Below are 24,868 nucleotides of genomic sequence, written 5' to 3' on the forward strand. Positions count from 1 at the left end.
GATGTCATCGTTGCGGCAACAGCTCCAAGCGACCGAATACGATTGCAATCGCCTTGTCGTCGGTTATTGCCTTAAGTACAAAATTTGCACGTTTTGGAAAGGCCGATCGTGATCCAACTTGCAGAACCAGGTTCCGAGAATAAGATGGAATCCGGAATGCTAGAGGGCCAAAGAAAGGCCAAAGCAAGCCGGCGTGGTTGGTGTTAATTAAAATTGCCTGATTCGGAAAATGTTGGCCGCACCCGGTGTCAGAGGCTGCATGACTCACGCGACCTTTCTGCCACTTGTCAATGTTGATTAATGTTGGAAAGTTTAATTTTCAACATTAATCAAGCCGGCGACGGAAATTGCTCTTTGCGCTACTACCTCCGTTTTTATCGTAATTTTAATGCGGGGCTTTGTTTGGTTCGAAATATTGTTGCATTCTCGCCAAGACATCTGGCATCAATTCGTAGTTAAGAGAGAATGGAAGACAGTTACAGTGCAGTAGCTTCGCCTCAAACCCCGTACGGAAAAACACGTTAGTCCAGTGGTTGTCGAACACGTGGCCCAGTCAGATAAGGTCGCTCCTGTGCGCGCAATTCCACCTCTCCTTTGCATTTTGCAAGGTGACAAGGCGAGTGTACCAAAAAGTCGCTGGTGTGAGGTTGGCTTGCACAGCGCGACGTTAAATGTCAAAACGCAGATATTATTATCTCAACGGCAATCTTGTCTCAACATCGTGCGAGCCATCAAACAGCTCCAAAGCCGAGAGAAAAGCTGGTTTCTGGGGTGAGGGGACATCTATATTCTGAGATAAGGTGACGTGCGCTGTCGTTACCAAATAGGAACGTCTTTTGTTCACTGTGGCCCACAGAAAGCAGGTTCGTTTTTACTTCACAGTAACCCATATCGCTTTTATCAATACGCGGTCAGAACACTGGTTTGCACTTAAAACATTACATCGTCGTCGATAGCAACAACGTTGAATAGGTTTTTCACAACTTTTTTTCGTTTACTTGAAGAGCAATTGTTGATTGGGTTTCAACCGCAACGGCCAGATTCGTAATTGCGTCAATTTCTGAATCGAGTTGTCAAAAACGCCTCATTGTGGTCTTTTGATTATTCTGAAGAAGCGGCCACAAATTTGATTTTTTCACAGCGTGTAACTGTTTTTTCATTGAAATTCGCGCAGTCCAAACAACCATGTTTTTTTCCTTAACAGTTTCCCTTTTTCTATACAGCTAAACGATAAACAAGATTGTAAAACCAATGTGCCATAAGGTTTTTCATCAGTTCCATGCTCGTGTTGCGCTGGCATGAACGCATTGCTATTTGTTAGCAGACATTCGCACTGCTTGAAAGTCAGCTCCCATTCCAGGAAGTGCGCGTTTGGACGTCAGATTTTGGCTTTCACGCGGTCACGAACGTTACCCCCGGGTCGTGACATGGAGGCTCGTCTCAAGTGCAAATTTGGTCCTTGGTTGTCTGGTACAAAGGCGACGTTTTAAGGAAGAACACGAACTTGTCATCCACAAAACTCGTAAATTTGTTGTTTTCGAAGAACCGCCCCCCGGATTTGGAAACAAAGCGTGGCGACGACCACGATTATTTCCGAACCGGCATTTTGTAACGTCATCTCGCTTTCAAGTTGCCTGGCCTCATTCACGTTCACAATATCCCTGGCTTGCGGTGAAAGCTTCGTTTGAACCCGACACAATGGGTAAATGACAATGCACGAACCTGTCCTGCTCAGAATTCGTCTCGGCCATTATTTCTTCCGGCACTTTACACATGTTTCACTTAATAACATGGGGTATGGTTCATGTAGCACAAAGAGCGAACAATCCACATCGATCAAGCGGGTACATGTTGTAATTACATCTGTAAGTGCTCGGCACTGTTAAAAACAGGCGACTGAATAAAATATTTAAAACGTTGCAGGAAACCGACACAGGTACTGGTCAAAAACAAACAGGCTTTAAGCCAATCAAGGAATCTTAAATATATAAATGATGGGAGTCGATACACTTGCTGCGTAGACGCAGAAAAAAAATACATTCACCATGAGTATTGAACATCATTAATGTCTTGCTTAGCAATCCACCTTCAGAACAATGCGCAAAAAACAAAATATATGCACTTGGTGCCAAACGTCACAATGTGTATCGAAATCCGCAACTTGCTAAAATCGCTAAATAATTGATAAAATAATTGGCGTTTTTGCAAAGCATTTGCTAACATATTTGTATGTTCAGTTTTCAAAACCACCAGAATCCCAGTATTGTCCAAAGATTAGCCAGTATGAAAGTTTGCATGAACGGCCCAGTTGTACGAAATGACCCCATAGCACCTGAAACAGAAAAATACAAGGGAGTAATACAATTATATATTAAATTCCACAAAGCGATCTGTGGACAGCTCAGATGGATTTTTATTGAAAAAAATATATTTCGCCTGAAAAGGCATCATTAATTTCTCCAACTGCCAAAAGGAAGAAAAAAAAACATAAATACAAGATAGTACATTTCTATGTTTTCAGACAGAGATCATATCATACAAAAAGCCTCTCGCAGGCATGCGTGATTTTTGTGTTTAAATCTTCGCAGTGAAGGAAGATGCATGTCAGGAATTTCGACGCAGAGTTTCGTTACACGCCATGAATATGTATCCACGTAATTTACACATTTCCGATTGTGTTCCTCTCTCCAGAGAAATAACAATAAGCAGCATTTACACCAGTGTTTTAAAAGGGCGAGTGGTTTATCCACAGTGCATTCCATTTTTGCTGGGTTGATAAAAAGAAGGACGGTGAAAGGAAAATTATTTGTTGATATCGGTTTTGTATCGATTTAACATTGGCCATCATCGGACCGGCAGTTATACCGTCCACATTTTTAAGATGTTTAATAAATTTGTAATCTTTAACAAGCCCTCTAAAAACGACAACGCATATTTTGCTATGTTTGACCTAAATTAATATTGTTCAAAAATACAAAAATACGAAAATACAAAATGCAAATGCAATGTAAGGGGGGGTTGATATAAATTTATACCATAAAAAACGTATTTTGGCCTCAAAGATAGCCCAACGTGATTGTCATATAATTTAACCAGGAATTCCGTGGAATCACAAATGGTCACCCCAAATATTAGACAGCCCTGAAGGTGTTTATTCCGTATCATAAAAAAAACACCAAGAAGGGGAAAACCTTTATCACCCACTTACCCGAAGTGCTGTTGTTTCCAACTCCCGCGGGCGTGGGGAGTGTATTCGCCATCATTGTTGCGTTATTAGTTTGGTTTGACGAGGTGGCGGTTGACATAGTTGTAGTGGTCGGTTCGGTTGCAGTTGTAGTGGTCGGTTCGGTGGCAGTTGTAGTGGTCGGTTCGGTTGCAATTGTAGTCTCGACTGTGGTCGTAGGAGATGCTGTTGTAGTTGTTGTGGACTCCGTTGTAGTCGTCGTTGACGTTGTTGCTGTGTGTTTTGTTGTTTTACGATGAAAGGGACAAAATGAGTTAAAACGAAATGCGCTTTAAGCGTTATTTGCCAGCGGGAAACTCACCAAGGAAAATAAAATAAAGCAATACATATTTCTACTATGGCCGCCACGAATCACGCATATTGTCAATTTCAACTACTTCCCTCATGGAAATAAATTGACGAATGCAGTATGTGATATAACGTGCAGTGCCTATACTGTACGCAATACGCGAGGCCTCTTAGGTGTTTACCGCCGAGTATTTGTTTGTTAACATATAAAAAATACTCACCGTTAACTGCACAGAGATTGTTAACACAAACCAACGATGAATCGCACGCTGAACACGCTTCTCCACTCTGGTATGGTATATCAGACACCTGGACACTATCGATAATTGTGCTGCAAACAAACTCAGTTTAAATGAAAGTTGACGTTACCATGTGTTGCAAGAATTAGGAAAAAATCTGATATATCTGTAGATTGTTTTGTTGGAGTATGGCTCAAATTTTTTGGAGTATTTTTATCATTTGTATTGAATAGTAACAACTAATTTATTTTAACATTCCTCTGTAAGCCCTAGGTTATATATATATTTAGGCAAACTATTGGAAGTCAAAAACCTCGATTTAAGTTTTGTAATTTCATAATTTCAGTTATTCCCAACTCAATGGCGAGTCAATTTGCCAATATTCACAGGATCAATAAACGTGGCGGTATTTTAATCAGAAGTGGATACCTCAGGAAACTGACAAAAACGTGGGAAAATTGATACAAATTTAGCATATACTTTTGACCACACCGGGATTCGAACCCAGGATAACCTGACCACGAATCCCGATCAGATTTTCTTGGTATATGGGTCGGGCGCTTGACCGAGGCAAAAAAGCAACATTATAATAGAGATAGCGCCATCACCTGGTCAATCCTGCGGGTCCGTATTGGCAAATGGTGAGAAACCCATCCAAATTGTTCGGCAGCAGATCGCTGTGTTGTAAAAAACACAATGTTTATTCGTATTGTTGAAACTTTTGTTTCGTTATATTTCCGATTGCTTCTGGAGGGAGATGTACGTGTAGTATAAGTGTTAAAAAATCGATTATAAAAAGGAAAATCATAGCATTTTCATCATGCTGCTTACTTGCAAAGTGATATCCCGCACCCCACTTTGTACGTTTTTGCCCAGTTTAGCGCGAGGTAGTGACCGCATACTTGGCCATCGTCACAAGTGTTGGTGTCGTACGTGTAGAACTGGGTCTGTAAGCGGATATTTTATAAAAGAAACAATGTTGTTCAATGCACTGTAATTTTCCACTTAGCGTGCATATTTGCTGATTTTCATTCGTATCCCTGTTATTTAAAAAGCCAGGAACGAAAGAGTGTGGGTTTGGGCTAAGATTTCCTAATGTAAAGGTGCTGACCCCGCTCATTTAAGTGCTAATTTTTTGAAAAATAAGGTGAAAAGCGGAAAGCACCACTCGACGACAACAAACATTCCTTTTATTGATTTTGTACGCGGTTGTTTTTACATAAAGCAAAAACTGAAAAGTTGAAAAAAGTTTCGCTTTAACATTGAGTAGAGTTCGGTTTAGAGAACTCATTTTCTCCCACGCGGGAATTCGGAGAAATGGGAACATAGCTGATGTTTTTTAAAATGCGCTTTTTCTCGTATGGGGAAGACGACGCTTTCGTCCTGACTCCACGAATGCGATTTCCGGTTTAAATTTGTTCGTCGCGGATCACAGGAATTACCTCGTTGTTCCATGCAGTCGCCGCAGCTGTAGGTGCGCCGTCCGGGTTCGAGTCGCCTCTGTGGATGTTTTCGCCAATCGGGGAAAACATGGACGTGCTCAAACCTGAACTGTGTTCAAACAAGCACATCCTACAAAAAGATAACATCAGCAAATACCCGTAACAGTAAAAGCAGTTGTATGTTTTGCATGGGCGCCTGACTTAATGACCTTTTTGGTTATATTGGAACCGATGCCACTCTATTTCTGTATTGTTTTTTGGTGTATTGTTAATCTGCGTAGTTGTTTTCTTTACCGTTTCCAGTCATCAGGTTTCGTCTTTTTATCACAAACGTAACCTAGCACCTCAGGATATCGGGTGACCGTCAAAGTATCGGCTAAAACTATGAATGACACTATATCAACAGAATCCCTTTTTTTCTCAAAAAGTCAAATAATTTTTATTTTTTCAAATATATTTCAAAAATTGCTGCCCACATGAAACAATAAATCTTAATTAAAATATGAAATGGACGCCGATTAAGCCGCAAGGCTATCGAGTCCCTAAGGCGTCATATGAATGTGATGTGCCTACGGATGACCACTGTCCACCATATATAATTGCAGTCAGTCGCACAATAAGGTTAAATATAGTCGACCGATCAGAGGGGGTGCTCCATAAACCTTTTGGATAGTCATAACATTTCATCGCCAAAATAACTCGAAGCAACTCCAAAGCTTTCCATTGCGCAACAATGGTCTTTTTTGCGTCAAGATGAAAGGTATCGAGGTGCAATGTTTCGGTGGAGCTTGTTCAAACAAGTTGATATGAAAGCCAGACATGCCTCACTGAGATAACTACCTGGTTTGCTACAACGGTTGCCGATGACCTTTTCTCACTAATAACAAATTACCATTGTTTTTGTGCAACTTCAATGAACACTGGAGGGTTACTCAAGACGGTTGGACGCGGGTCGCCGCACACTAAGGTTTATTTAATCTTCTGCGGGGCAAATAGTCAATTTTTTACAGTTTGCACCGGGTTGAAAGATGTTTTGAATACAAAGCGAGGTAAGGGTTTCCTTGTAAATGTTGTATTATGTCACTTATTTTTATATACTTGTGCCACTTTAACCTATTCACTGCGTCAAACCAAGTTTCGACAGTAAACATGGGTTTCGGGGTTTCGGTAATGTTAAAGAGAAGCAATGTTTCCACTGTAAACTGTTCTGACTCGATAACGGCTATAGTTACAAAGCAATTACCAGTCCAAATTGTCACTGTGAGCACGGAATATCAGGTGGACTGACACGCGATGCTCTTGTTTTTGGAGTATGAGATGCCATGTTTTAATTGATAAACCGAATATAGTCATTGCAAACAGGTACATGTTGGTCAATGTTGCGACGTTTGTTGCGAGGTATTAATATATTTCTATTTCATTGTGAAATAGTTGGTCTGTTGGGTACACCACAAAACATACAAACATGGACAAGTCCTTGAATGCAAACACCAAAGCTTAGAATGGGCTGACGAACATTTCAACAATACAGACATTTCGCATGCTTTCTTGCGTTTACCGTCAGTGCAAACAAAACCGACTGTATACAGGCTGTATACATGGCAACGGGTAAGCTCTCCATTGTGGCGATGTTTATCAGCAAAATCCTAGCTTTGGAATTCATATTCCAAGAAGTACTCTCCAAATACTCTGCAACCCCCCAGCAGTACAATACGAAGCGCGGATTCGAATGAAGCGTCTCGCACCTTTTCCAAACCACACATTGGACGATCACGTGACGTGGGGTCAAATTTCTGCCGGCAAGAACAATGAAAACCTCTATATTTGAATGAATTTAATTTTAAACTTGTGTTCGTGAGCTCTGATTGTGATCCCACGACGCGCGTTATGTTACCTCCGTAGCAACGAAGTAAATATTTGCATCAATACGGGACGACATTACGCCATGTAACCCTAGCGTTGATGCTTCCAATTGTAATGGTATACATGTATTTTTTGGCACAAACAACTTGGTCTGATGCTAAAGCAAGGACTTCCAATTATTTTTGTTGAAGAGTCATATAAATTCTACATTTTAGTTTTTATATTAAAATGACCAAACAAAAGAAGCAAAAATGAGCGTTAAATAAAGGGGTTTCGGCGTGGGCCACTCGAGAACTTTCTGCGGACCATGGGCCGCGGGTTTGACGCCCCCCGGTTTAAACCGACCGAAATATGTTTAATTTTATAATATTTGAAAAACTTCGATTCAAAACATAGTTTATTTCCTGAAAAGATGTTTCGCAGTATAAGCAACATTTATATAAGATCGGAAGATCGTTTTAGAGCCACCTTTCGAAACGAGACGTATTTAAAATCGTGAAGTAATTTATAAACTTCTCCACCTTTGCCGCACGATGAAAGTGGCGTTGGAATAAGTTTATTTATACAAAGGAAACATCAATATCGAAAATCCTTGCACTTACGACGCATATTGTTTCGCGAGGGCCTCCAACTCGCTGTCCCAAGTTAGTTCTCGCATGTCGCTGGCCGTGGGAGTGACCGAACGTCGAAACTCGTTGTGGGCGTCCAGAAAATGGGTCCTCATAGCATCGGTCAGGTCGAAAGAGTGCACCAGCGTGGTGTCACCAGTTGCGCGGCTTGAACGACCTGAAATTGCCCCATCTGTAAGTTAAAAACGCTTTATATTAAATGCATTGGACTTTTGACCAAGGATTTTTCGAAAAGCAATTTTAAACATTCGTTATCGGCCTTTTTGAAATATTTATCAATTCAAGAATATCATTCAGTTGCCTTGAAATGTTTTTTGTACCCTTAGCACGTCACAACAGACCGGAATATGCGCATGGATTACGTATTGTCTTGCGCTTGGGTCACACATTGACAGTCGAAACTCTCAAAAACTTTACTCCTGATTACCAAACCCAGCATGGATGTTTAATTTTACACAGCATGTATTGGTGTTTGTGGAAGAACTGAGAAGAATTGTGAGTTAAATAAAAATAACATAGGATGCCGCAACGCCGGCTCAAGTCAATTCGTCATCGCATATTTCCTTCGGCATATTATAATCTCACTCACCTTCAAGTTGTGAATAATCAACCATATGACTCCCTCCAAGAACAAGCACAAGCATCATTGCAAATGACGCTGATTCCATACTTGAACGCAGCTTATTTTTAAAAACACGAAAAATGCCAGCTGCCAACAAAAAGAACATGTAGAACGTACTTCAATAACACGTAACTAGATCCAGTTTGCACAAAAGAATCATACCGAAACGTGATACGACATTTCACACCCTCTCGTTGGACAAGCAAGACCAAAGACTCCTTTCAAATTGTACACGGGTTAACAAAGCGCAATTATGACTGTTCGATATACAGTCCCTTTCCACGTATAATGTGCGCTTGACGTGAGCATTGCTTTAATCTGATCGATATTGAACGGGAGGTGCTATTGAATTTACCCTTAAAGTCACAACAAACCTGTATATAACCTTTCAGTGGTTAATATACACTTCCGTTCAACTCTCATCCACTTTAAAATTTCTTGCAACTGACGTGTAGTTAATATTCATCCCAAACCCTATTCATCGAGGCAAGCAAGACTGCTATATCACCAACACATCCGACAACTTTCCATTTTTAAGCTCACGGTTAAATATATCACATGGCCAATACGTCACACCAGGAAGGAAATGGTAGCAGACATAAACACCTGTTGCACACGCGGGCCATAAGAACTACAATGGTAACACAATGCTGTTATGTGATGGTTTATCGGTTCCCGCGTGTTTAATCATCTAAAGTCACTCCTGCTCGTATTGCGAAACAACGCATCGTCGTCAACATTCAAGAAGCGTTAAATAAAACACAGGTGCTATAATATTAACCCTGCGTTTGAAATTGTAACCTCTGCACTGCATGTGGAACCACAGCAGCAGCGCGCACTTAACTTCCTGAGTGGCTTCGGTTGCAAGATGCCGTTTGCACCCCTTTGATATAGACTGCACGTCATCTCGCCCGGCGTTACAAGCTGTTAGGTAACACAAAGCGGAGTCAGACGACCGTGACCTCATCTTAGACATTCATTTGAAAGCAGTAAAATTTTTGTTCTTCCCACGCCACTTTATCCTGATTTTTTATCTGCACACAATCCTTGGGATTTCGTGCTCCAGTGCTCACACCAGCGACCCACGTTTCTGTTGCCTTGACACTCGGCGACCAAGCAGTGTGTGACGCTGGCTGTTGAATCAGCGCCAAATTGAAAACCGTATCAAGTTTCTGCCGAAGAAGAGCATACCACTATCACAGTCAACGACTGACTGATTTGTGGCCATCGTTCAGGTAGCACAAAAATTCTGGTCCAATCAACTCTAGCAGCTGTATTTTAAGTTGAATGCAGTCCGAGCGCCTTAATGCGTGCAAGTCAAAGACAAAACGCTTGTTTAAAAGACAGTGATTTTGCGCACACGACTGCAATACGTAAATTTCCCCCAGACCTGATCAAAACATACTAATTCCTCCGGCGGAATACATACTTGTTGGCGCGCCTGTTTAAACTGAAAGAAATAATGCACAGCGCGTGCGTGAAGTAGACCTTCAAACGGAAATGTGCCCATAGTGCGTTTTAGAGACGTCATTGCCACTAAAGGTGTAAGCGTCTAAACTGTGCTCCTTCTTTAGATATCATTAGGACACAAAGCTGTATAGTTGCACGAATGATTTATAGTTTTGATGCGCAGGCGACTCCACCGTCATTGTGCGATTTACATCACCACGCAAATCTACATGCAACAACCTTTTTTGAACCTTACAGCAATCGTCGTCCTTTTTTTAGCGTGTTTTTTCTTCTGAACGTGACGTTTGTACACATTTGTACCTAATGGCGAGTTTTACTTATGATTAGCCGGGATAACTCAATTTGCGGCTTCCCCTTTAATCAGGCGTACACATCGTGCACGTATACAATGGGTTAGATGGGTACAAACTGTACACCCCCTCATCGGAAGTGGTTTAGCTACGTTGTCATTGCTGATATAATGGTGTTTGCTAGCTCGTCGATACACAGGTTGTATTCCTACGTTACAAATCACGACGCCATTGCAAGAGTGTCAGCACTGAACTTAGATCGATAACTTGCAAGCAGTTTCGCCTTTCTATCCGATATTGAGACCCGTTATATTCCATTGGACTAGGCGGGATTAGGGGGTATAGCCAAAAAGTCGCTACAGTTTAAGATTTGTTACTTTTTGCTTATAATAGCATATTTTGGGGTATTTTTTGTTAATAGTGTGACATTATGCACGTTTGTCGTCAATATATGAATGCGCTCATTAGTGAGGCAATGTTTCAAACCAAAAACTTCGACTCGTTTAAACGATTAAACACTTGACCCCGCCAAATTTTTCCGACTGAATACGCCACTGCCTTAACCCATGAAAAGCTGGTTTTCAACTGTCTGCTCACACAGAAAGTAATAATAGGCGCAAAACTGTTACATTGTGGAAACTACTACCTTTTCCTCAGGAAACTCGGTATCCAACCGCGCTTTTGTGATATTTTGTGTTCGTCACGGTTGATAACTCCATGTCACTCTCACCCACCTACCGCTGACTGCTTCTTCACACAGGTTATATGTATTCACACTTTACTCATTTCAATACGATGTTTATTGATCACGAGATGTGACGCACCAAAATGACGCGCCGTCGTACAGGGATTATAAAAAGCTTCGCTAAATCGGTTTAGGCCAGGCGAACATATTTCAATTTTTTTAGTGACATAATTTCGAAATACTCTGAACAAGCAAAATTTAATCGCACGAAAAGACAAGCAAAATTCACCGAACTAATTTAAATCTCGCAAAAGGTTTGGTCAAATCAGTCGTAACATGTCAACCGATTGCTATGTGGATCTACTGTACTGTACTAAAATACGTATCTACGAACATGCATGAATTCACTCATAGCTTTTCATCAGTACCGCGGCCGGGATGAGAAGTGCAACTACTGCCGACATCGACAACTGCACTGCACCTGTAAATTATAATTAATAGTTAATTAATAAAAGTAAACATAATTTCATGTAATCTATAAGATGTTTTTTATTTCAAATCAATTCATTTCATTCTACGCAAATCGACTATATGCAGATGAACAATGCACACAAGAAATAAAATGGCGTGGGCACCGATAAAACCATAAAGGTTGTCAGGTCAGGCGCCCGTGTAAAGTGATTTTTCACGGAAAATCACAGTCTGCAGTATAGGATACCGGCGACTCGCACTGGGAAGTAATGATTGCGACAGGCTACAGATGACGTTATAGGCGGCTACTCGGTCGTGAATATCGTATCCTACAAGTTAAGGATTGATTCTTTTGTGCGAGTTGTATATGGAGTGGTAAATACATACCTGATGTGTTGCCGCGCGCAATCTGAGCACTGGAAGAAGCCACTGTAAGAACAACGCGGTGTGTTAGATTTTCCATATTGTAGATGCAAAGTGTTAAATATATTTACCTTCTGCGGTCAAAAGCCCTGTGGACGAAGCGTTGGCAATCATTCTGTTCACTAAAATAGATTTCATGTTTAGTGCGTATTTTACGTCACAGGTAGACAAAAGTTTAATAATTATCTCTTGTGTTCTAAAGTTCAATAATTATCTCTTTAGCACAGTGGTTCATAACCGATGGGAAACTTCCCACCAGTGGGAAATTATAAGTTTGTTAAATACCGGGGGACAAAGATGTTCAGTTTAAATCAAAGTTTGTTTTAACAAACGTGATATGGAACCCAATTCACGGATTCACTCATACGCATATTTCTGAGAATAAAAAGACTGGCCCATATACTGTTGTTAACATAGCCGTGTTTAAAACGTTTCGGCAAAAACTTATGCCACTTGAACTGATATTAGAACTAACGAAAATATTTTTCGGAACACTGTAACATGCGTATTTATTAAATATCTTTTTATAAGTTGGAAAGTACTCTTACCGCTTGCAGAACACAGTTTGTCGTTTTTGCATTGCAAGCCTTGATCACAAGCTGTACAAGCAGGGCCCGCTAGGTATGGTTGACCAGCACTGTAAAATACATTAAATGCCAGATGTGAATATTTTATAACAGATTGTTTTAAAACGTTTGAAATAATTGCGAAATGCTTTCACGCATGTCATTTAAATGTTATTAATACAGTTTAAATAGCTATGTATGCAAACACACTGGTAGCCAAAGTCATACTTGGTAGGTACGTCCGATTTGTAGATACACACGGTCAGGAAACCGTCCAAACCCTTCGGAAGAATATCGCTGCAAATTAAATAATGTTTTATCGTGTTTTGCCACAAATGAAGAAACATGTCGATATCTTTCGTTTTCAAAAAAAACTGTTGGTTTGATATTTTATGCTGATATATTTGTTTACGGAATGCTTCAAGTGGTTTAGGGGAATCTACGATAATTTGGATTATGACAATGTTGAGACTTACTTGCACAGAGACACCCCGCAGCCAAATTTGTAGTTTTGCGCCCAAACTACTTGGAGGTAATGGCCGCAAACTTCTCCAGATTGACACGTGTTGGATTCGTAGTTGTAAAACGCACCCTATGACATACAAAGTAATGAAGTCATCAAACGCGGCGAGAATATAAAATATCTGCACACGAAAATAGTTTAAATAAGTATAAAATAATGTAAGAACTATGGAAGTTGAAAACTAAGAGTTTTAAGCAGCAACACAGTGTTGAATCTGTGAAACGTGCTTTTGCTACAAATACAAAAGTATATGAGTAACCTTAACTAAAAAAAACATTTCTAGCAGTTTGTGGCAGTTTGTGGCAGTAGCAAACTAAAAAATACACTTCGCAATTCAATACTTGTCAAAAAATAGTAACTTTTCGTTTTGTCATATTGTAGCAAGGAACATGAAGTTGCAGCATAGGTTGCTGAAAAAAATCATCACCTCGTTGTGCCAAGCCTTTGTTGCCGCAGCAGCCAAGCTTGGTAGAGTTGTATCGCCTCTATGCACGTTCTCCCCTGATTCAAATCCTGCACTGTGCTCAAACATGCAATTTCTATAAAACATGATAATGGTTAAAGTAACGAACTGAGTGCAACGACCATGATGAAAACTTATATGCGCTTTAATCTAATGAACATAAGCACAGTTGCTTCGCATAGTCTTCTAGCAAAAAATAGTGCAAGCCAGTTTTACAGTACATTACATATCACGTGGTTTACTTGGCATGTTCCTTGGCAACGGTCGCCAAACCGTTGTCCCAAACCAACTCGCGCATATTGCTGGCAGATGGCGACACCACGCGGCGATATTTGTTGTGCTCGGTCAAGAAGCTTTGCTTTACGACATCCGGAAGGTCGAACGAATGAACAAGGGACGTCTCCCGTTTCACACGGTTTTGCAAACCTGCATAATTTTGTTTGTGTGATAAAAGTACCTGGAAATTTGTGGTAAAACATGAAGCAAGTTGACTCATGATTTGCCACTTCAAATCAAGCTCGTATAGTAGCTCATATACCTGATCTATAGTATATTAATGGATGATAGATTTTGGAAACAATTTGTAAACAGGGCGCCTAACTCCATGGTTGTCGGTGTCCATGTTAGTCTATTTGTTTCGTGTCATGTTCATCTGTGTAGTTTTGTGCAAAATACACATAATTTGATTAGACTTGAACTACTTAACAAGGTGACACACAGCTAGCCTACATTATGATCAAGGTTATATTAGTTTGGAACTTTTATATTCTCTATTAAAGTTGTTCCATCAGGTCATGAAATTATACTTTCTTTGCGTTAGACGACGTTGAATGTTTTGACAAATTTAGTAATCCACTAAAATTAAAAAAAAACGTTTTGTTGATTGTCTTTGGTGTTGGATAAAATGTTGCTGCCAAACTTTAATTGATTCTATCTGACGTGTTTGGCGAAATGTAATGTAAAACTTACCTGATAAACGTGACTGAAATTCTGTATCATCGCAAAAGCCAGTAGCCACATAGGATCCAAGCAAAATAACTGCAATAACATTGCGTCTAGAAACCATGATTTCACCAATAATATAAGAGCCTGTCAAATAGAGGTTAATTATCGTTGATTGATCTTCGCAGGTATAGGTAATAGACGTTTAAGTATAAATTATAGGCTCTTCCGCAAACGTCACAAAATCGTTGATGCCTCGGCAAGTTTTTTGTGCCCAACAGGTTATTTCCTTTCGCAAGCAACATTTAAACGTTATCTAAGCCTTACTTTTGCAGACCGTTTGTGAATGATTTCTCATATTTTTCAAAGTTTTATATGGTGGTGCGAAATCGTGGGGAAAAAGGTTCCTAAACAAGCAAACGGGATTTCAATACCCCAAATTGTGCAGAAAGGTAAAGTAAATTCCTGAGCTCTTTCTGCCTTTACCCTTAAAACACACATATCATTAATTTTTTTTAACAGTTTTTGGCGGGCTCTTGCGTTTTTGCTTAAAAGATGACATTTGTTGAATGACATTTGTTATTTGAAACAATCAAGATATTTAGCCCACGCTACGCCCAAAAAAATCTTTTTGAATATCCTGCATACATATACCATTGTACAGATCTGTAATGGTGAGAACAACACTGTGCTGCAAAATTATTTCATGAATTTAATGCTGATAGAAATTAATAGGTATAAATTTACATGCATCCTGTAAACCTACACTAAAGGTCACGAAACAAATTAACCGTCATTGTACTTTTTCATTAAACTTAAAAACCTAAAGGTACCGGCAGGTGCACCAAAGTGCTATATGTATTTTGTATATTTGCATTTATGTATTTTCCTGAATATGATTGCCTCGCATGGAGCGATATTAGAAGGTGAAAGGGCGCACAGCGTCGGCACGGTTTGTCGCAACACGTCACTTACCTGGACACATGACTCGATAATCCTTATGGTTTTATCGGCGCCCATGTCATTTTTATTTGTGCATACTTATTGTTTTTGTGCGCACAGGTTATTTCGTACAAGATTTGATTTATACGATTTCTATTTTAAAACACGTCATCACTATGAAGTGCCGGTCTTTGTGTCGCTGCTGCAGTAACTGGGCGCCGTAAATGAAAAAAGGTTCGGGTTCAGCTTGTGGCGTGGAGCGGTTGACTTGTTCATTTACTCGCAGTCAGAGAAAAGCGTTTGTTCAGGGATAACCAACGAACATTTAAAAACTGAATATTGTTAACTGTAGCAACTTGTTCTTCTGTCGTTTTGTAGAAGTATAACGATATATTAAAAAAAAAAAATATTAAAAATGACTGTTACTGTGAAACTAATCAATTGTTTTGACATGCAAGAGTTGTAAAAAGTATGTAGTTTACTAGACTGATTATCTTTAATGGTTTAATTTTACAAAAAAAAGTTCCGGAGGAAACAAAATTATAAAGATAAACATCACTTTCCACTAACCTTTTATAGATTATTGTGATACGTACAGTTAGATATATATTGTAGATAAATAAATAGCCTCCAGAGATATTAGCTGCTTTAAAGCCACTTTCATAATTGGATATGGAGGACGCATACGCCAAAACCAAAGAAGAAGTATTAAAATTTTTTAATGTATCTGAAAACCTTGGACTAAGTCAAGAAGAAGTAAGAAGGAATAAAAAGAAATATGGGCCTAATGGTAAGTTAAACCATGTTACATGATATAAAAAAACATTGTACCTATAATAGATAAAAAGTCTATTGCGCTGGCAGAATACAGTATGACAGATTCTATTCATAAACACTGTTTTACAGTTATTATAACTTGTAAATTTATCCTGAATTAAATATGTTTAAATTGTTTATCTACTGCTGTTATGTATATATTTGTAGTATAAATTTCTAAACAAGTAAAGTTTGTGTAGCTTACACATCCTAATTTACTGTTTTTTGTTTTCGCAGAGTTGCCTGCTGAGGAAGGTATGTACATACTTTTTCACCACGGGATTTCAATTTTGAAGGCATTGAGACTTATGCATTTTTTATGTTTTCCCAGGAAAGCCTTTGTGGCAGCTGGTAGTGGAACAATTTGAAGATTTGCTGATCAGGATATTGCTGTTAGCAGCCATCATCTCATTTGTAAGTCGTGTGGCAAGACATAATACCTGTGAATAAAATACTAACTTACATAATTTTGTATCACAGGTTCTTGCTTTATTTGAAGAAGGTGATGAGTCCATTACAGCATTTGTTGAACCTTTCGTCATTCTCCTTATTTTGATAGCAAATGCAATTATTGGTATCTGGCAGGTATGTGTAGCACATGTAGTAAAGTACATATGTTTACACATGTACTGTTGAAAGTTATAAACCAAAGTCCATTCTTTATTAATTCTGTTGCTTGTTTGCACAGGAACGAAATGCTGAGAGCGCAATCGAGGCACTGAAAGAGTATGAGCCGGAGATGGGCAAAGTTCTGAGACAGGACAAGGCCTCAATACAAAGGATACTGGCCCGGGAGATAGTGCCTGGTGACATTGTCCAAGTTGCAAGTAAGTTGCCCAACCATTATATATATATATATATATATATATATATATATATTATTAAAGGTGTTTGAGCAAAAACCAATGCAGCAAACATCCCTTCATCATTAGGTCACATTTAATAATTAATTTCATTATGCTTGTTGTGGTAACTGGGAATGTAAGTTTAAAGCAAGATCAAGATTTCAAGAGAAAAGGGAAAATCCAGTTAACGGGAGACCATATTAGCGTAGTGGAAGTAAGTTCACAGGCATCGTTTTCTCTCAGTGGATACAAGGGTTTTATCAGGCTTTCCCCTTCAACCAATATTGCTTAGCACAGTGCGGGTTTTCCAAGTCCACGTAAGGCAAAGTGAATCATTTGCATTAGTGGTGACAAACAGCACGCTTGTTTTCAAACGCACGTTATTGTAAGACCAAGCGACTTCGAACGACGGTTGGGGTCTACATCCGATCAATGCTGACGTAATGCGGATATCCAGGCAAGTTGGGCAACTATTCGTTAGAACGTACCAAGTGATAGATGCCTCCCCCTACATCCACACAATGCTTTCACTTCTTTGTTACTTTTTACAATACTATTTGGGTGTAATCGAACAAAAAATGCAGCTAAACTGTGGTATTGTTTGCCTACTTGGTTGGGATTTTTCTGGAGCGTTACGGATGTTTATGGTTGTGTAGCCAGTTTGTCATCGCCCTGTTGCTTGCTGCACTTCGTACGGTTATGATTTTGTTGTTGTTGTTGTTAAACAGTTGAAACCCCTACACAAAGCGAGTCCTGTACCTTATGCTTGCCAGTTGTCGGCAAGTTGATGTTGGTGCAAAATTAATAGAATTCGCTACATTTGAAACATTGCCAAAATCCATGTTTGCAGTAAATTTTTCTCGCAACAATCAGCAGCAATTAGATTACGATATAGTTAACTACTTTTTCGTCGCGTCTTAGTCATATTTCGTTGCTTTCAAAACGCGTCCCACATTCGAAGGAAAGCTGAATTGAATCAAATTCCAACTCCCTGAATCCCAATACCAACACCCAAATAGAATCGTTGCCATGGTCGCCGATGACGTCATAACAGGCAGTAGGGAGCTTGAGCTGGGATTTGTGGTAATGCATCGACAGTCACGGCAAATATGGCTCTAGGATTGCAATCTGTCAATTAGTGGCGCGTCGTCCATTAGCTTCTGCAGAAGTAGGAAATAGACATGATTTGCTTGCGGCGTGTATTGTTTAATGGTGGAACATCTTTTAGGGTTTTGCAATTACCGAGGCATTCCGTTGCATTAACAGCTCGCTGATATCCTTACAAGATATACTGTAATGGAAATCCAATTTCGAGATAGCCTTGCACTTAACTTGCGCCTGAAATGACCTCGATGCAGTAATTAATTGGGTTACTCGCTTGATGGGTTTTATTGTCCAAGTCTTGGCATTGTGTCACGCAAAGCATTGGCCTGTATCTTTTGTTTAAAGCGTTCTGCAAACCTACTTTTTAACGCGGCGTAGTCGAAGTCGATTTTTATTATTTGCCCCATCTGCAAACTGGGTGTATGTGAAAGGTAATATTTTACCACTTAGTGTGAAAGCTTGTGGTATTATTACTAATATTTTCCATAAAAATCGAAAAAGTGTTGAAAGGGCGAAAATACAGGATAAACTGTTGCAGTCTCCTCTCTTCCCATATGGTGGTAACTGAAAATCGACATTATTACTTATGTGGCACGCGGTGCTACCGACGTTTGTTTATCCTGTGGTGGAGTACGAGTCATTTTTTAATGCATGTTGGGACAACAAATCACAATGTAACGTAAACAACCACATCACCGTACCTTGGTCAGCTCATTCAAGTTAATGTTCTCGCTTCCCATTGCAGCTCGTGCCCAAAGCGGCATTGCCATTTGCACGTCGGCAAAGACGCCCCTCCGTTACCGTGCTGTAAATGCAACCATATCGAGATTACAAGGAAATCGGGTAATGACATTTCAATCACACGTCGGCCGCCAATTTCCAACCCCGGTATCGTGATATACGCGGTCATGTGTCTTTTTGGTGGACACGTGATCCAAGCGCTTGCGAGGCTGACCGCGATACCCAGAAATAGAGTTACTTGTCTCTTATCGCAAATGGAATGGACGCCCCCCTTAACCTTTCCTCCACCCCATTGGGACAGACAAGGTCGCGTTTTTGCCGCTCACATTTTCTTCCCGGTTTCCATTGGCAACTGATTTTCCCTTTTCTGCTGAATTTAATAACATCATGACCCTATAGTAACATCATGAAAAAAAATTGCGGTTTGCGCTTACCATAATTGTGTGTATATACACTCAAGCCTATACTTAGCATGCGTGGTCTTATTCTCAGATACGTTTTTGTATTCACACTGTATACGTTTATCTTCTTTTTTTCGCATTCTTCCCACTCCTCAGCAGTCCCAAACACTTTACGATTAGGGTTATAAATTGGGCCAGAGTTACTAAGTTTTAGTGATTTCTATATACCGTAGAACAGCCGGTGGTTAGTGTTTACCTCTTAAACGAGCTGGACTGAGAGTCGAACCAAACCGCCAACGCTCAGACCGCCGATCGAGGCGCGCTCGAGAGGAGAGATTCTCTCGCCTCCTGCTCGTGAATCGCAATTGTTCCTGCGCGTTTCCGCAGCCGACGCGCTTTCTGCCGAGCAGAATACTCGTTAAAAATAGATGTGACCGCGCCGCGCGTACATTCATCTGCTGCTGGTTGGTCGGCTACATGCGCGCTGAGTCACTGCGGCCTACACAAACGGACGGTTCGTTGAAATTTGACCAAACAGGTTGACGCATCGCTGAAAATTTGCGCACGTTAGAAATTTGTCAGCTCGTCACACATAATCCCCTTTGTATCGAAAAAAAGAATTTAAACCCACTAACAGTTTTTGTCCTACGTCAAACGACAGAGTTTCTTGAATTAGATATGATTTTAAAAACATGATGATATGTTCTGTAGCCCTCTTTTTGTTTGCGGTACCTCCAATTACGTATAAAAAACTGCTGTAATCATATAAGAAATAGTTTTTTTCTCAACAACGAATTGTCTGGTGTTATTAATATGGGGGCTCGCGCGTCGAACCACTTTCACACGCTGCCTGAATTATGCAGCAATTGATTGCAGGTTTTAATACGAACCGTGCTCCCACGCTCACACAATCACTCAAACACCCAAACAAGGCTTAGTGCGATTCGCAGTGGCTTTCTACATGTATGATTAGCTGTGCTGTGTTTACGCTTTGTTTTTGTCGTGCCTATTGTTTTTCTGGGGCTGTGACTCAACTAATTTAGTTGTTTGGAACATTGACTGGCTTAATGGATAGCATCGTGTTCTTGTACGTCTACCATTTAAAGTAATCACATTAAGCCAGTGGATACCGATTTGTGGTACTTATTCTGTACCAATCCATAAAGAAGTTGTGGGCCATTACCTTTTACATTTCCTTGAGGTTTTATACCGTTGATGGCAATAGAGTACCACTCAATTACACGATTCTTAATTCCACAATCCCATTTGTGTACACACACTATACCCCACATTAAACCATTAACCTTACAACCGACCATGTGTTTCTTTACCCTGCTAAGTGCAAATATTATCCATTGTAAGCAGGGTTACATCTGGTAAATGTACAGCGCGCTTGTCTCTTGTCGCTGTAACGCGATAATGGATTCTCGGGACTACGTCGTGCTTCCTCTGTGTTTAGCATTAGGTCGTTTGAGGCTTCCTACTGTTTGTTGGCAGCCTGTTATTTGTGAACCATCTTGCGTGTACGACCGTTCTACAGGTTGTTTCCAATGTCGTGACAACATTGACATGCCCTGTTTTGTCGTGATTGGTACAAGAAACATACAGCTTGCTTTGCGCCTTAGACTTGTATGTGAAGTGCGCTAATCTTCTAAACGTTTCGATGAACTTGAATTACAATCGCTTTAAGCGACCGTCTTGCTGCTGTGAAATTGTTTGTTTATTCAGCATTCAGCATCACTTTTTAAGTGAATATTTGCTTTTTATTCTCGAGGAATTCCAAATGTCATGACATACATTATATCGTGTTCACAAAAACGATCCTTTTTGTACACACCTAGTAGGGGCAGCAGAATGTGCATGTGGTATTACGTTCAATGATAACTGACCCTTGCAATTTTGCAGTTGGAGACAAAGTACCGGCAGACATTCGGATTATTGCCATCCACTCTACCACCCTCCGCGTGGACCAAGCCATTCTCACAGGTACAAGCAGTATTTGGAATTACTTATATACAAGTCCCTGTCACCTGTGCCAAGAACATATGTTAAATCTATACATTTTTAATGGTTGCGGATGTTAAGCTGATTTATGTGTGTAATCGGATTTTAAAGGATACTGACATGTTGTTTATTATCGCCTCTGTGATCGATCTGACCTTACAGCATATTATAATGTGGTAAAAGTCTGTTTTTAGTTAAATCAAGTATCAAATATGCAATAAAATAAAATAAGCCTAAAATTGTTTCACTCATTCTGTTTTCTGTTTCTACATCTTTGATTAAAGACCAAAAAAGACTTTAACAGTTGCATAGCGATTCGAACTATGAAGAAGAAGTAGATATTGTAGTTCGTTCCTTAACGCCCATACGACCAGTTAACGCAACATTGTCGAATCCCGTTTACAGGTGAAAGTATCAGCGTGGTGAAACACACAGACCCCGTACCTGATCCACGTGCAGTCAATCAGGACAAAAAGAACATGCTTTTCTCGGTATGTAAACCGTTATCGACCTAAATCAGTGATTCCCAAACTTTCCGTGGTTGCAAATGAGAGTTTGATTTCTATGAATCGCCTGTGTAGTCTTTATGGCTGATAGAGACTCAGTGACGGATCAATGCAGAAAATTTTCGTGGTTGCGTACCATTTGGAGGTAAAACAATTTCGACGCGTACCACCTAGTTGAATGTTACAAAGTAACCTAGGGGATAAGGTAACAAACATTTTAAGATCACTTACGATTTTTTAAATTCGAACTATATCTGCTAATTACGGAAAGGTGCTCGCGTACCACCTGGTATTGGGAAACACTGACCTAAGTGGTGAAACTGACCTGTTGCAACGCACAATAATCAGTAAGTTAAAACAGTGTTTCCCTTTATCTCGGGGTTATTCTCACAAACCGAATGTGTAATCCATTTAGAGCGCGTGCGCTGGGATCCTTTTAAAGCACAGAACCTCTTTTCATTCGCTGCCTTATCGCCTTGCCCACTGGAGGCAAAGAGATACGCTATCGGAAGGGCTTAAATGAAAAAATAACGTTTGCTCTCCACACTTACATCCTCCCCCACGACCCGACCGCATTAAATGACAGATATATGGCTGCAAAAACCGCAAATTAAACGTGTCAACCTTAAGGTATCTCATACTGCTGATGTGGCAAATGTGCGGTTAGGTATGTAGACAACCTGCGTTACAATTACGAACCTCTAAAAAACAGTTTATAGATGTATGTGCTTTTATAAACTCCCTATTATTAAACGAACCGGTTCGTCTTTCTTGAGAAATCGTGTGTCAAGACAAGACCCTAGTTGTAAAACAACTCACTACAACAACAAAATACATGTAGCTGGGTGGGAAGAAAAACTTGGCCAAAGCTGATATGCTGAACCTTTTGTAGCAGACATTTCAAGCACGGCTGTTCACATCATCAGTGCTGTTGAAACGCGATTTGTTAATTGTACATCAAGTTATTTGCCGGACTGCGTTAAGCTCCTGTTTAAACGTTATCTACTCAAAGATCGAACCCTAGGCGTAAGGAATGAAGCCAAACCCCCACAATGCTGTAACTCTCTACATGCGTTTTGCAGGGAACCAACATTGCATCGGGCAAGGCGACAGGAATCGTGATTGGAACTGGAAGCAATACTGAGATCGGTAAAATCCGCGACCAGATGGCTGAGACCGAAGCTGAGAAGACCCCCCTTCAACAGAAACTCGACGAATTCAGTGAACAACTCTCAAAGGTAAATCCCCACAAACCCTTGTTGTAACCTGAATGTCGTAATTAAAAGGGTTGGTAATATGTGTTTATACTGGGGTAAAATACAGAGAATTGGTAATGGGGGTTAAGGTACACAGATGGCGCAAATATGAACTGTGTTTCACTTTTTTAATTTGCTTGTAATAACGTAATTCGTAAATAAACTTGTACCTTTGTAATAACATTGCTTGTCATATTTTGTAATTATTTTCATCGTGTTCACATAAGTTGTATAAAGTGGTCGTGAGTACCAGAGCGCAAGCAATAGACAAAAGACATCTTCACTGCAAGCGTGGGGTTGCTAAATATATACGTAAACTGTCTTCTTGTGCAAGCGCCCACTCAGTGACCATCGTTTGACAAATGTGAAATTGTTCCGTGTGTCAACCTGCACTATTTTTAGATAGAGCACATTGTCACGATACTTAACGATAGAAGCAGCGATGTTGGGATTTGGGCTTCAAAGCCTGTAAATTATTCCGCTTATCTGGGCATAAAGAGGGCAGCGCAGCAACGCAAGCCCTATTGATACCACACCCGTAACGCGAATACTTCGCAAGGAGTGACTCCGCGAAAACAACATTCGTAACACAACAGCATCTGGGCGTAAGAAACCCTTTCCAGTCATGCTTCGCTGCGAGACCCTAACATAACTTTGTGTTGACATAACCCCGGCCTACTTGAAGTACACGTGTCCTATCGTACGGAGCTTGCCGCTTGTTTCGTCAGAACTCTTTCACGGTCTTGTTGTGTGAGCTTTTGTCCGGACAGTATCATGTGAACTGTTGTAACCCATTGTTATTGACGTGACGAAATCACGGGGTAACCTTATTATGGGTGACGTGTCCTAAACTCATTTGTTCAAACAATTACATAGGTTCGATTACAAAATGATGCGAAACGGACCTTATGAACCCAAGCCATTACAAACACACACTCGAGAAAGGTCTGATGCAAGTGTTGTGAATTACTCTATTTTCCCAGGGCAAATACCATTGCTTCAACGGGTTTTACCTACGCCCCTTAAACCTACATACCGACCATTGTTTGTTACTGTTGGGTTTAGTTGTAAATCCCGTGTGGTTCGGTTCCCATTCGCGTATTTTTTCTCCCACATTTGCTGGTTTGGTCAAATGCACAGCTTACTTTATTCTCAACTTACTATGGGCGCTTTAAACTCGTTCAATGCAAAACAGCTAACACAATTCGTTCCATACGGTAGTGGAGCTGACTGAAAATAGAGGACTTCATTGTCCTCCATACCTGCATCACCCGCAAATCACCCGTTTTACTACGACATTTACATTGTATTTTTGTTTGCGTAATTAAAAAATAACCAACTACGTCTTTTTCGCAGATTATTTCGGTTATCTGCATCGCTGTTTGGGCCATCAACATCGGACACTTCAACGATCCAGTTCACGGTGGTTCCTGGATTAAAGGCGCTATCTACTACTTCAAGGTGTTTATAAGTGCCCGTCTTTTATGACGTCGCTCAAAAATGTCACTAGCATCTGCCCTGCCAGAGGTTTATACCACTACAGATACTAGCGGGAATTTTAGGCCACATCCACAGTTGTTGCAGCTGGTTCACGACCCTCTCTATAGGATTTTCGACCCGAAAGGCAGTGATCTGCATACGCCTGTCTGGAAAATATAACTTTTTCGTTACGTCATAGACTTTTGAAGTGTATATAAAACATGTAATTTTTTTTTTACCAAAGTTTAGTATCTGTAGGTGTATATGTAAATTTTTTGATAAACGTTTATTAAGTAATGCTTTGACCTCGCAAACTGCCTTAGTTGACCTTCCATGTCCCCTAAGTATACCCCATTGGGACGCCCTGATACTTAACTAAACTCCATATATATATTTTGGTAGCCGATATACACACCCGAGGGGAATGCAACCCAATTTGCCCGTACGCCCCAGTAGTTAAGAATTCCTTGCATCTCTTCCGGGATGACGTCACAATGCTTTACCACGACGCTACGCCAAATAAACCCGTCTTATAATACGCACCCATTACGCCATGACTTTGTCATTCTCCACTTCGTCCCTTTGCGGTTGCCGATAACCTCGCTTGACTGCTC

At 40.3% G+C, this 24,868-nt stretch overlaps 3 protein-coding genes across 6 annotated transcripts in view; 1 reads left to right on the top strand and 2 right to left on the bottom strand.

Moving 5' to 3' along the window:
• Positions 1 to 1,836: 1,836 nt before the first annotated feature.
• On the bottom strand, positions 1,837 to 8,415 carry LOC145888859 (peptidase inhibitor 16-like). 2 transcript variants are annotated; one of them, XM_082979727.1, is made up of 8 exons: positions 8,295 to 8,415; positions 7,679 to 7,877; positions 5,214 to 5,343; positions 4,603 to 4,718; positions 4,380 to 4,448; positions 3,754 to 3,863; positions 3,209 to 3,457; positions 1,837 to 2,332 (listed from the first exon to the last, which is right to left on the bottom strand). In XM_082979727.1, exons 1-8 carry the CDS (start codon positions 8,371 to 8,373, stop codon positions 2,241 to 2,243), a joined length of 1,044 nt encoding a protein of 347 aa, XP_082835853.1. In that variant the 5' UTR covers positions 8,374 to 8,415; the 3' UTR covers positions 1,837 to 2,240. The 2 variants fall into 2 exon arrangements, with proteins under 2 accessions (XP_082835853.1, XP_082835854.1); XM_082979728.1 differs by having other exon boundaries at positions 7,679 to 7,862; positions 8,295 to 8,410.
• A 2,455-nt stretch (positions 8,416 to 10,870) lies between these two features.
• Positions 10,871 to 14,329, bottom strand: LOC145889545 (GLIPR1-like protein 1). The gene is made up of 9 exons (XM_082980523.1): positions 14,188 to 14,329; positions 13,461 to 13,644; positions 13,183 to 13,294; positions 12,709 to 12,824; positions 12,461 to 12,529; positions 12,215 to 12,303; positions 11,738 to 11,788; positions 11,631 to 11,672; positions 10,871 to 11,253 (listed from the first exon to the last, which is right to left on the bottom strand). The coding sequence occupies exons 1-9, from the start codon at positions 14,282 to 14,284 to the stop codon at positions 11,177 to 11,179; spliced, it is 837 nt and encodes a 278-aa protein (XP_082836649.1). The 5' UTR covers positions 14,285 to 14,329; the 3' UTR covers positions 10,871 to 11,176.
• Positions 14,330 to 15,685: 1,356 nt separating this feature from the next.
• LOC145890525 (sarcoplasmic/endoplasmic reticulum calcium ATPase 1-like) overlaps positions 15,686 to 24,868 on the top strand; it is a 30,641-nt gene continuing 21,458 nt past the window's right edge. For all 3 annotated transcript variants that reach the window (XM_082981631.1, XM_082981632.1, XM_082981630.1), the window contains exons 1-9: positions 15,686 to 15,892; positions 16,156 to 16,173; positions 16,250 to 16,332; positions 16,399 to 16,503; positions 16,607 to 16,745; positions 20,915 to 20,995; positions 21,419 to 21,504; positions 22,602 to 22,757; positions 24,132 to 24,236. In XM_082981631.1, the coding sequence (XP_082837757.1) occupies positions 15,775 to 15,892; positions 16,156 to 16,173; positions 16,250 to 16,332; positions 16,399 to 16,503; positions 16,607 to 16,745; positions 20,915 to 20,995; positions 21,419 to 21,504; positions 22,602 to 22,757; positions 24,132 to 24,236 (891 nt within the window). In that variant the 5' untranslated portion in view covers positions 15,686 to 15,774. The remainder of the gene's footprint in view (positions 15,893 to 16,155; positions 16,174 to 16,249; positions 16,333 to 16,398; positions 16,504 to 16,606; positions 16,746 to 20,914; positions 20,996 to 21,418; positions 21,505 to 22,601; positions 22,758 to 24,131; positions 24,237 to 24,868) is intronic.

Source organism: Ascidia mentula, chromosome 2, assembly GCF_947561715.1.
Source record: "Ascidia mentula chromosome 2, kaAscMent1.1, whole genome shotgun sequence".
Classification (NCBI taxonomy): Eukaryota; Metazoa; Chordata; class Ascidiacea; order Phlebobranchia; family Ascidiidae; genus Ascidia; species Ascidia mentula.

Bases quoted from the DNA above. Each gene is read 5' to 3' on its own strand.
- LOC145889545 (XM_082980523.1), bottom strand. From the start codon at position 14,284: ATGGTTTCTAGACGCAATGTTATTGCAGTTATTTTGCTTGGATCCTAT. The intron at 13,295-13,460 runs GTAAACCACGTG...CATGTTTTATAG, and splicing joins GTTGCCAAGGAACATGCCAA to AAATTGCATGTTTGAGCACA. The intron at 12,530-12,708 runs GTAAGTCTCAAC...TTTAATTTGCAG, and splicing joins TGCGGGGTGTCTCTGTGCAA to CGATATTCTTCCGAAGGGTT.
- LOC145888859 (XM_082979727.1), bottom strand. From the start codon at position 8,373: ATGGAATCAGCGTCATTTGCAATGATGCTTGTGCTTGTTCTTGGAGGG. The intron at 3,864-4,379 runs GTGATGGCGCTA...GTTTGTTTGCAG, and splicing joins GGACCCGCAGGATTGACCAG to CACAATTATCGATAGTGTCC. The intron at 2,333-3,208 runs GTAAGTGGGTGA...TTTCTGTTTCAG, and splicing joins TGGAAACAACAGCACTTCGG to GTGCTATGGGGTCATTTCGT.